We start from the raw sequence: 10,898 nt of genomic DNA, 5'->3' as shown, positions 1-10,898 counted from the left end.
TCTCATCAATTCCTCTGAAAACTCCCGAGAGAAAACTGCCAAAATGCAGTTAAAGCACCAAACGCCCGACCGGGCAGAATTAAAAGAGAAATTCGCCCGACCGGGCGAATAATCTGTACTCCTCGTGCGTAATGACAATTGCCCGACCGGGCGTTTTGAATCTTGGAATCGCCCGATCGAGCAAAGAATCTGACCTCCGCATGCATGCCTTCCTTCTTCTTCCTTCATTCTTTTCACCATCCGAGCTTCGTTCCTACACCATAAACATACTTTTGCAAGCACCAAACTATATAAATCATGTAAAGTTAGGGGAATAAAAATGTATAATTTGATTCACATCAAATACCCCCAAACTTATTTACTTGCTCGTCCTCGGGCAAGATCATATAAAACACAACACTTTGAAGCTCAACTCACAAAAGTTTTTTCAAAAGTTTTCAAAAGAGTGAATCACGTAGAGACATGAATGACACAGTCTAAACCCCAACAATTCCAATCAAGATTTCCCACTCTCATGAACCATCACTCATCAACTTAGAACTTCAAGTCAAGGTGCATTTCACAGTAAGTCCAAACATGTGATCATACAACTCAAACCGTCATCATTGACTCGTCAAGCATTACTTATCACATAGACTCGCGGATTTCAAATCAAACTTCATTAACTCTACCAAGCTATTTACAAAACATCCACAATGTCAACAATAAGGTCCAAGGTCTTAATTCAAGGTTGTAATGGGGCTAGGGATGAGGTAGGATAGATATGGGTAGTGAGCTCAAAGGCTACACATTTGAGTGCCAAATTCTTCCCTCCTACAACTTCCTTCCAAAGATCAAACAACAAAATATTACAACCAAACTCGAACTCTCCCAAACTTGAGATCTATTCTAGACAAGATTACATCAAACAAATATAGAAGCTCTATCTTTATTCCATCAAACTTATTCTTTTTCTTTTTTTTATAAAGACCTCGACTTTTGCAAATTTGGAGTCGTCTTTTTTCTTTTTCTTTCCTTTCTAAGAACTTCATTCTTTTCACATTACATCAAGTCTAGATATGTCTCCTCTTTACAATTCACCACCCACGCTCAAACTCAAACCACAAAGCTCAACTTGTATTTAGCACCCAAATAGTAGCAAGGTCTATCGATGAGGCTAAAATTAGGCTTATTTCAGTGGCTAAGTGTTTGGCTAAGTGTTTACACAAAGAATAAGAAATTAAGCTCAAGGTGGCTTCTAGGGGATCATTTGATGGACTAGGCATGTGATCATTTGGCCATGGAGTTCATCCTAGTGCCTTATCCTCCCATATCGTTAACACAAACGAACGCAAGCACTTCACTCGATAAAGCAAATCAATCCAACATAATTTCCACAAGTCGTGCGATTTTCATACTCTCCTCAACTCAAGAAATCGGATGTAATCACAACATGCTCTTTCAAATAAATCATGCACAAATTCCATCCATCCTAAGCTTCAAAGATCAAGTAAAATTAGGCAGGAATTCCCAACCAGAAAGCCAAAGATCTAGCATGCATCCGTCAATTACATGATTCAAAACACTTTTATCATACAATACACCTCACAAACATGCATCATGCAAAGAAACTCATTCAACCCCCCCAAACTTGAATGCTTCATTGTCCTCAATGCAAGCAAAAAGAACTTAAAAAGTAAAGGGAAAAGAAGACTCCCCCAAACTTGGCATAATGTCCATAGTGCATTCGGGTGGGTGGGTGGGTGTATTTTCCTTTGTAGGCGTGCTTCCTCATAAGCTCGAATGTGAATCCTATCTCCACGTTGCTCCTACAAAAAGAAAAATTAAAACAACAAAAAGAAAACAAAATACTCAATTCATAAAAATACATCGAAGGAAAGAATTGAGCGAACAAAACCCTCGATTTATTAAGAGAAAAAAAAACTAAAAACTCATTGGTTGCCTCCCAACTAACGCCTTTGTTTAAAGTCGTTGGCTCGACTTAGTCTTCTAGCTACAACTCTGAAACAAAAATAAAATATTAGAAAACTATACAAAAATAAAACAAAAAGAATCCTAAATTAAATAACCAGTTGCCTCCCCGGCAACGGCGCCAAAACTTGATGTGTAATTTTCGAGCTTTTATATTAATGGATTATTAACACACAAGTTTAATAAAATAGCTCTAATATTACAATCTATCTGCAAGAGTACAGAGTCGACTGTAGTACTTCGAGTGTCGAACCACAGGGAGGCGTAGGTTATTTAACAAGAATTGACAAAATTAATAAACTAAATTTACAAACTAAGGTACGAAAATGGAGAAAGATGTCACTCCAAGTTGCTCACGAGGCTTGTATTATTCTACACCTTTAACAATGAAACATACGAAGGGATTAAAACATCAACCTAATCACGTACACTGAACATGTTTGTGACGTATAATTCACAGTCAGCTGAACACTTGTTCCATGAATTAATTTTCAAAGATATTAAATTCATGCGGAAGCGCGGGAATAAAAGATCATCTACTATAGTCACCTACTTAATCCACCATCAAATTATCCTCTGAACAATTCTAATTCGATAGCAATCCAACAATCAAACACTCCTAAACTATGTTAAAGAGACAATAGCAAAGGAATTAACATCACTACATTATTAGCCAAAAACATAGTGAATAAATATTGAGCACATTGTTGGACACAAACATATGATATCAATGGTGTAAAAACATCCATACAAGCCTAGATTACAACTTAGAGCAACATAGAGAGCTTAGCCTAAACACATGGTGAATTGGCAATTAAAACCGTAGGATTCAAGCTCTTGATGAGTGGAGTTGGGATTTGGAGTCGGATCGTCGGAGAGTAGGCCGGACCTTCCTCCTCTTTTCTTTCTCTCTTTCTCTCCTCTCTCTTTCCAGCCGTCAACTCCCTCTCTCTCCAATCCCCCCTTTCTTTTTATTTTCCCCCACTGAATTCCTAATTAATGCCCCCCTTTCTTTTTCTCATCAATTCCTCTGAAAACTCCCGAGAGAAAACTGCCAAAATGCAGTTAAAGCACCAAACGCCCGACCGGGCAGAATTAAAAGAGAAATTCGCCCGACCGGGCGAATAATCTGTACTCCTCGTGCGTAATGACAATTGCCCGACCGGGGCGTTTTTGAATCTTGGAATCGCCCGATCGAGCAAAGAATCTGACCTCCGCATGCATGCCTTCCTTCTTCTTCCTTCATTCTTTTCACCATCCGAGCTTCGTTCCTACACCATAAACATACTTTTGCAAGCACCAAACTATATAAATCATGTAAAGTTAGGGGAATAAAAAAATGTATAATTTGATTCACATCAATCATCACCAATATTTATCAATGGCTTCAAACTGGCTGTCTTAAAGCATTGTTACTTTCTTTCTTCTTCTATCCATTTGGAGCTTTCATCATGTTCATTGTCAAGACAACATATTCACAGTTTCTCTATTTGGTGCCATTCCTGATGCCCAAACAGATAACACAAGGTACTACAACTTAATGAATTCATACTAATCAGATAAAGAAGCATTGTCACATAAATTAATAAATACAGTATATATCGACAATACAACTACCATAGTCTATCATTTACGTACACTTTTCTATTTTTCTTTTTTTTATTATAGAAATATTCTCATTATCCATTTAGGATTTCTACAAAAACATAGTCTCATTTCAAAAGTGAAAAGTATTTGTCCGATACTTTATAATCCACTTTTTCTCCTCGCTCTCATATTTTATCTATTTTTCTCATTCTCTCTTGCTTTATTAAAATCTCATTAACTTTTTCACGTCCATGATGATATTGTACGTACCACCTCCTTTGAATTAATTTAGTGTAGTGATTTCATTGCAGGCTTTTTAAAATGCATGGAAAAATGCATGCGCAACTGATGGAGGCACAATTAGTATTCCAACAGGAAATTATGTGCTAAAGTGATGCTGAATTCGTAGGGCCATGCATAGGCCAAACCAATTTTGTACTAAATGGAATCCTAAATGCTCCTATTGTTCCTACTCCCAAACTTGATTATTGGATCATGTTTCGCAATGTCGGTAGCCTCTCCATATCTGGCACTGGCACTGGCACTGGCACTGGCACATTAAATGGAAATGGATACTCATATTGGAAATCCAAACAATCCACCATTGTAACGGTACATCATTTAATCACTCCTCTCTTTTAATTTACTCTAATTTCATTTTTCTGAAAACTATAATACTGAATGTCATATATATTTCTGCCCAATTTTAAAAAATTACTAATTGAAACACTATTTGTTCTCACTAAATTTACATGAGCTGAAAATGTACCAACTTACCACAAGTACTTCTAGTTTTGTACATGATCCAAAAATTCTATCTTGGCAATCGTATAAAAAATTAAAACAATTAAAAAATTTGTGATATTGAATGCTATATTAAATAAAAGTTGGAGTGAAAGTTTGTGTATTTATTTATAATTATCATATACGAGTATTATTTCATTTTGATATAGAAGCAAACTTTAATCCAAGGTGCATAGAGCTATTATATATATTTACTCAAATGATATTTGAATGGGCTGAGCCGATTGATGCCCGGCCCATATGGTATCCGAGGGAACATATTAGGGTTTAACAAACAATGGAGTGAAATCTACTTCTCTCTCTAAACCCTTCTCTCTAGATCACTCCATCTCCATTTCTCAACCACCTCTGCAAATTCCAATATGGCTAACGCGCAGAAAGCCGCGAATGTGCTAACGAACATAGCGCGCGCCGCCTTCGCCGTCGGAATCGGCGGTGCCGCGGTCAATTCCTGTCTCTACACCGTCGACGGTGGCCAACGCGCCGTTATCTTTGACCGTTTCCAAGGAGTCAAATCTGATACCGTCGGCGAAGGAACTCACTTCTTGGTCCCTTGGCTTCAGAAACCCTTCATCTTCGACATCCGCACTCGCCCCCACACCTTCTCCTCTATTTCCGGTAATTTATTTTTTCATTTCTGTTAGCTTTTTTGTTTCGTAGTTTTTCTTTACTTTCCGCTATAACATTAGTTGAAAAGTAGTACCTCGATCATTAATTTTTCTATTACTGTAATACGATTTCATGTCTTAGCTTATGTTTGACAATCTCTATATATTTCGATAGTTACTACATTTCTCTGTGAATATGAAGGCTTACAATTAGATTCCATGCTGTTTTATGAATAATAAAGTGTTATTATCCGTTTTATTGTGTAATTTTGTTGAATTTTGGCCAGTATGATGGAAAAAATGTGGCTGAAACGTTTTTTCCTCACATTAGGCACAAAGGATTTGCAGATGGTTAATCTGACACTGCGTGTGCTGTCTCGCCCCGAGGTGAATAAACTTTCCGATATTTTCCAAACCCTAGGGCTTGAGTATGATGAAAAAGTCCTGCCATCTATTGGTAATGAGGTTCTGAAGGCTGTTGTTGCTCAATTCAATGCTGATCAATTGCTCACTGAGCGGCCCCATGTTTCTGCTCTTGTGAGAGAGAGTTTGATCAGAAGGGCCAAGGATTTCAACATTGTTTTGGATGATGTTGCCATTACACACTTATCGTATGGTGCGGAATTTTCAAAGGCTGTTGAACAGAAGCAAGTGGCCCAACAAGAGGCGGAGAGGTCTAAGTTTGTGGTCATGAAGGCAGAGCAGGAGAGGAGAGCTGCTATCATTAGGGCTGAGGGTGAAAGTGAGTCTGCTAAGCTGATTTCTGATGCAACTCAAGCTGCAGGGATGGGATTGATCGAGCTGAGGAAGATTGAGGCAGCCAAGGAAAATGCAGCATCCATGGCCAGGAATGGGAATGTGGTTTATCTCCCTAGCAGCAACAACATGCTCCTTGGGGTTAATCCTGCACGTTAGATATGAGGTATGGTTCATTGATGTCAGCATTAATGAGTATTTTTGGTTCGATTGATTTTGAGAGTGGGTGTACTAATGATTCGCTTGAAACATATCATGTTTGGTATGCCTTTAGATGAGATGCATGCATTGAAGTTACTTGTTCAACTTTGTGAGTCCATAATTCACTTAATTGCCTTTGTCCTTTTGATTTGTCATGTGTTAACTCTATAGAATATGAATTGCACGAGTATGAATATAGTGGATTCATGATTGGTTAGTTGTCAAATGAGTCTCATTGTCATATAGCTCCTCAGAAAAATAAGCATTTGATGCTTCAAGTTTTCTGGTATATTATCTTAATATACTTAGATTGATAATAGTATCAATATAAACATTCCTGTTGAGACATGTGAAGATATTTCAGTTTATGTGGAAATTAATCACCGTTGAGATGTAGATAACGTTACTTGCGGGCTTTTGTTATTAAATAAATAAATGTTATCTTTGCTGTTCATTATGCTAGACTGGCCTCCATAACTTCTTTTCTAATTGACCTCTCCCATTTCCTCTTTGTTGCATGGTGTTGAAGATTGCTGGCTTTGGTTCCATTGTTTTGGCTTCTTTGGAGATATTTGAGCTTTCGATTTGCAGATTCTAATGCCGCGATGAGTTGTAAGAATGTTTAGGATCCAGATGAGCTATAATAAATCTAAAACCATGCCCCTTTTCTCTATTCTTGGAAATTCTAATCATCTGTCCTCGTTAACTGGTGCACTACCTACTTATCGCAGTGCTTGTTACTAATGATGATTCATATCTTGTGGTTATTATGAGATGTGGTTTCTGCTTCTTTTTATGCTTTGGGGTTGCTTCATGTTATCCTTTTCCTTTTTATGTTGTTTTACTCAACGTAGATTTGCAGAATAATTAATAATAGCAGTATGCATGCACTTTTTAGCTCTTTGGAGAATTCCAAGCCATTTATGGAGGGCATACTTTCTTCCCCAAACTCGGTTCAAAATTGCAATTCATTGCCGTCCAGTTTTCCCTCTTCCTTTTTGCCTATTTTATAATTTTATTTTTTATAATTAATTTTTAAAATCAAAATTTCTCTAAATTTATATTTGTCCTAAACTTTTTAAAAAAAATCATGCGAGCTCTTGCTTCAAGAAACTAAAGCTTGGTTTGAAAAAGATGAATGTTTTGACATATGGATCAACTTGCAATACTTGCGGAGGATTACAAAGTTCCACAACCATCCTCTGACGATAATAGCTACTCCACAAACTCCCTCAAATTCAGCATCGTTGATAAATATTGGACACTAGCCTATATAGTAGTACTAGTTTAATGTTTCTCTCATCAGACTGTAGGGAGTTCGAAGTTTGATTTGTTATGAGTGATGAAAACTTGAAAGTTTTGGTCGTCAAGAATTTGAAGATATTTTTGTTGTTACATATTGGAAGTTGATATGCTAAGTTTTGGAATTGTTAATTAGATCAAAACTCATTGGTTGAGTCATGAGTGTCAGTTAAGTATAAGATAATGAACTTTTTTAGACAAATGTTTTTGTTAATAATACACACACCTACACAGCTACTCTCACAATAGCACATTAAAACTGAAACAATGATTTATAGCTTCCAATCGTAATAAAAATAGAACCCAGAATTTCATTTTAAAAGCAGAACCCCATATAGAAAATTACTCCACATTCGAAGCTACAGTAACTTCTCATAACACACGCAAACTTTCAATCTCAAAGGAAGCGTAAATCAAGATTCCTCTTAAATTTTGTCTTAAAAAACAAATTATTTGACACTCAACTCATACATATTACTCATGTCTTTGCCTCGTGGAGTACTAGACACCATACTTAATATGGAAGGACGAGTAGCCTCAGAAGGTGATTACAAGGTAGGAGGGATCCATATGTAGCCGTGTGTTTGAACGTAACCCACCTTTTCCAACAGTTGATCTGCTTCTGCAGGGCCTCGGCTTCCAGGCTTGTACGGAAGGGATTTGAACTCCCCTTTATCAATCCGGTGTAGAAGGGGTGTGAAAATCTCCCAAGCAGCCTGTACATCGGTTATGTTAATATGAGAAGTTCGAGTAAAAGCTGTGAAATAGAATCTAGTGTTTACCTTCAACTCATCTCTGCGGACAAAATGCTGTTGATCACCTTTTATGCTGCATATAAAGATATCAAGATAGCATTTATAGTGAATGAAGAAGCAAAAAAAACACTAAAGAAAATGTATATATAGATCAGATAAGCATACGTGTCAAGAATTAGACGCTCATAGGCTTCAGGTATGACAACCCCTTGGTAGCGTTGCGTATATGACAAGTCGAGTTCACTCTGAGCAGTTGACATTTCCAGCCCAGGCTGCTTCACCTGCATGATTAGGAAGAAAATAGAGTTCAGACAATGGGAATAACCAGAGCTCCAATTGCAGCAAACTAACATCATTGAATGTAACTTGCCGTTAGTTTCATGTATATTGCCTCTGAAGGTTGCAGACGGATGACAAATTCATTTCTTCCTTGCTTTTGACCTGCACACAAAATTTGACTAAGATTATTGGAATCGAAACATTGAACCTCAAAATTTTCATACTATTGAATTGGCAGATCAAAGACACTGGACAGATTCCGTGTTTTCACTATACCATTGCTCCTATAGATGAGTATTCATAATCACCAGCTCATTTTCTTATATGCTATTAGGATGAAGAAAACAACAACCAGTTCCCCCAGAGAGGAACTTCATGTTTGATGTTATCCAGTTTCTTACAGTCACACATAGCAGAAGTAAAAGTTGCAAGGAAGATGACAACATAAGAATTATATACCACATACATTAAAAAAATATAATACATACATCTAAAGATATCACCAGGAACATCCTTGAATTGAACCCTTATTTCTGCTTTTCTTGAATTTAAAGCCTTTCCTGCCTTGAGTATAAAGGGCACACCTACAGCAAGTCAGTAAATGATGTAATCAGAAATTCTACTCAAGGTATAGATATCCATTCATGTAGGAAAAGAGAGAGAAAATCACAAATTTTATTTTTTGTTCTACCTTCCCATCTTTCATTATGTATATGTAGAATCGCTGTTGCAAAAGTAGGAGTATTTGAGTCGTCTGGAACTGTTGGATCATCCTTGTAGCCTTCATATTGTCCGAGCACCACCTCTTCGTCTTTGATTGGAAGAACTGATTGAAGAACCTGAATTCCAACTAAATAATTAGCGAGAGACGAGCTAACAATCATATGCAGGTAGCTCCATGTGAGGTTAAAAGCCAAAAATGAAGCTAGGAACTTAAAATAGAAGTCAAAGAGCATCTTCAACCTTGAGTGTTCTTGCAAGAAGGAAAATACACAATAAATTAGGATTTATTATCCTACCTTCACTTTCTCGTCCCGAATATGCTCAGGTTTCAAGGAAACAGGTTTCTCCATTGCAACAAGGCAAAGAACCTGCAAGTTTTATAAATTGTGATGTCAATATAGGTAAGAGGAAAGCATATTATAAATTTAACTGGTTCACCACAAAGCATTAACAGAAGAGTAAATGCTCCCTTCAAAAAGAAGGGAAAGGACAGGAGAAGAGGAGGCACGTAGCAGTCAGGTGAATATGCATTACGAATCTTGTTTTAGTTAAATTCATGCTTTTTAAAGTAACTCATGTATTATGAAGTTAACACATACCGCATGGTTGGGCTAACATTTAACTAAAAAGTACTCTTTAAAACTATGAAACAAGCAGTAAAAATTATATATTAAAGTATAACCTGCAATAGGTGATTCTGGATAATATCGCGGATAATTCTGCAAAAACAAGGAGTAAACTACAAGTTCATCAATCTGTGACCAAAGCAAAAGGAAGAAAGCATAATTTCTTCAACCATAATTTATTAAAACTTTTGAATATTTCACAAGTTGAAGAGCAAGATTTATTTTCAGAAATAAAGCATTTGGAGCAGGGAGTGAGCATACCCATATTGGTCGAAATATCCACCACGTCCCTCAGTTCCAAAATCTTCTCTGAACACAATCTGGGGAAAGAAAAGTCAAGCTTGCGTCTAAAGCCAGAGGAAAAATATTGCAAATTCTCATTATAAAAACATAAGCATATCACCTGTACGTTAGCAATGTTGTCACGATTCCAGAGGGTAAAAAATAAGCGATTTGCAAAACGAGCACCAACTGCAGAATTTCGTAAGATAAAGGTCAATTTCCTTCTAGAATATAGTCCTCCATATATAGCACAGTATTGAACTGATTTATAAGAAAATTAACAAGCATACCAGATTCTGCACCAATTCCTTCCCCAGATAATGATCTATACGATAAATCTGTGGTTCTTCAAACAATTCACCTATTTGTGAGCTTAGTTCCTCGCTGATTCCAAATCCTTTCCAAAAGGCTTCTCAACAACAACACGAGTCCATCCACCAAGATCAGCTGAAAATAATTACACTTAAGACTTATTGAAGTGTCTAAATATTAAGGCATGCGATGCAGGAAAAATAAGAGGTTTTCGATCATCTCCACACATAAAGGAAACACAATGAACCAACGATCTATCCCGGTGCTAAAAAACAATAAGTGGATCAACTAGAAGTATTTATGAAAAATGAAGATGGAGCTTCTTGAGAGCAATGATGCAAGGAAGGAAATGCAGACAAATGAGCTATCTAGAACTAGGTAGTAGTTCCAGAGATGATACATACATTTATTCATGCAGTAACTCTTGATCATTCTGCAGACTGCGGATAAACAGACGGTGGAAGTGCAAGGTAGAAAGCCTACGGGATGATCCTTCTGTACTTTGTTTTGAGAACTCATGCTCAGATATTGCCTGTCTAGTGCTTGGAACCCTTCCGGAGCATCATAGGAACCACTCACATATTAATTCTGCAAGCAAAAATTGTCAGGCCATGCTACAGACACATTATCCTATATGGTTAAGCATAAGATAAGACATCCAAACAGCAATCTTACCAACAATAGAAAGTTTT

At 37.0% G+C, this 10,898-nt stretch overlaps 2 protein-coding genes across 2 annotated transcripts; one reads left to right on the top strand and one right to left on the bottom strand.

Annotated features, from left to right (window-relative positions):
* Window positions 1–4,615: 4,615 nt before the first annotated feature.
* On the top strand, window positions 4,616–6,723 carry LOC121788676 (prohibitin-3, mitochondrial-like). The gene is made up of 3 exons (XM_042187296.1): window positions 4,616–4,980; window positions 5,302–5,892; window positions 6,457–6,723. Exons 1-2 carry the CDS (start codon window positions 4,725–4,727, stop codon window positions 5,883–5,885), a joined length of 840 nt encoding a protein of 279 aa, XP_042043230.1. The 5' UTR covers window positions 4,616–4,724; the 3' UTR covers window positions 5,886–5,892; window positions 6,457–6,723.
* Window positions 6,724–7,517: 794 nt separating this feature from the next.
* On the bottom strand, window positions 7,518–10,232 carry LOC121788675 (glucose-6-phosphate 1-dehydrogenase 6, cytoplasmic-like; the record flags this gene model as incomplete). Its single annotated transcript, XM_042187295.1, has 11 exons — window positions 7,518–7,945; window positions 8,012–8,057; window positions 8,150–8,265; window positions 8,355–8,425; window positions 8,752–8,847; window positions 8,955–9,102; window positions 9,283–9,354; window positions 9,669–9,705; window positions 9,874–9,932; window positions 10,016–10,083; window positions 10,185–10,232. Coding segments are annotated over 11 exons (929 nt in total), but the record flags the coding sequence as incomplete, so codon positions are not given.
* Window positions 10,233–10,898: the final 666 nt, after the last annotated feature.

This window comes from Salvia splendens, unplaced genomic scaffold, assembly GCF_004379255.2.
Source record: "Salvia splendens isolate huo1 unplaced genomic scaffold, SspV2 ctg1118, whole genome shotgun sequence".
NCBI classification, from domain to species: Eukaryota; Viridiplantae; Streptophyta; class Magnoliopsida; order Lamiales; family Lamiaceae; genus Salvia; species Salvia splendens.
Note: the sequence above shows the minus strand (reverse complement) of the source record. Positions and strands in the feature narration are given on the sequence as shown.

Bases quoted from the DNA above. Each gene is read 5' to 3' on its own strand.
- LOC121788676 (XM_042187296.1), top strand. From the start codon at position 4,725: ATGGCTAACGCGCAGAAAGCCGCGAATGTGCTAACGAACATAGCGCGC. The intron at 4,981-5,301 runs GTAATTTATTTT...TCCTCACATTAG, and splicing joins CACCTTCTCCTCTATTTCCG to GCACAAAGGATTTGCAGATG.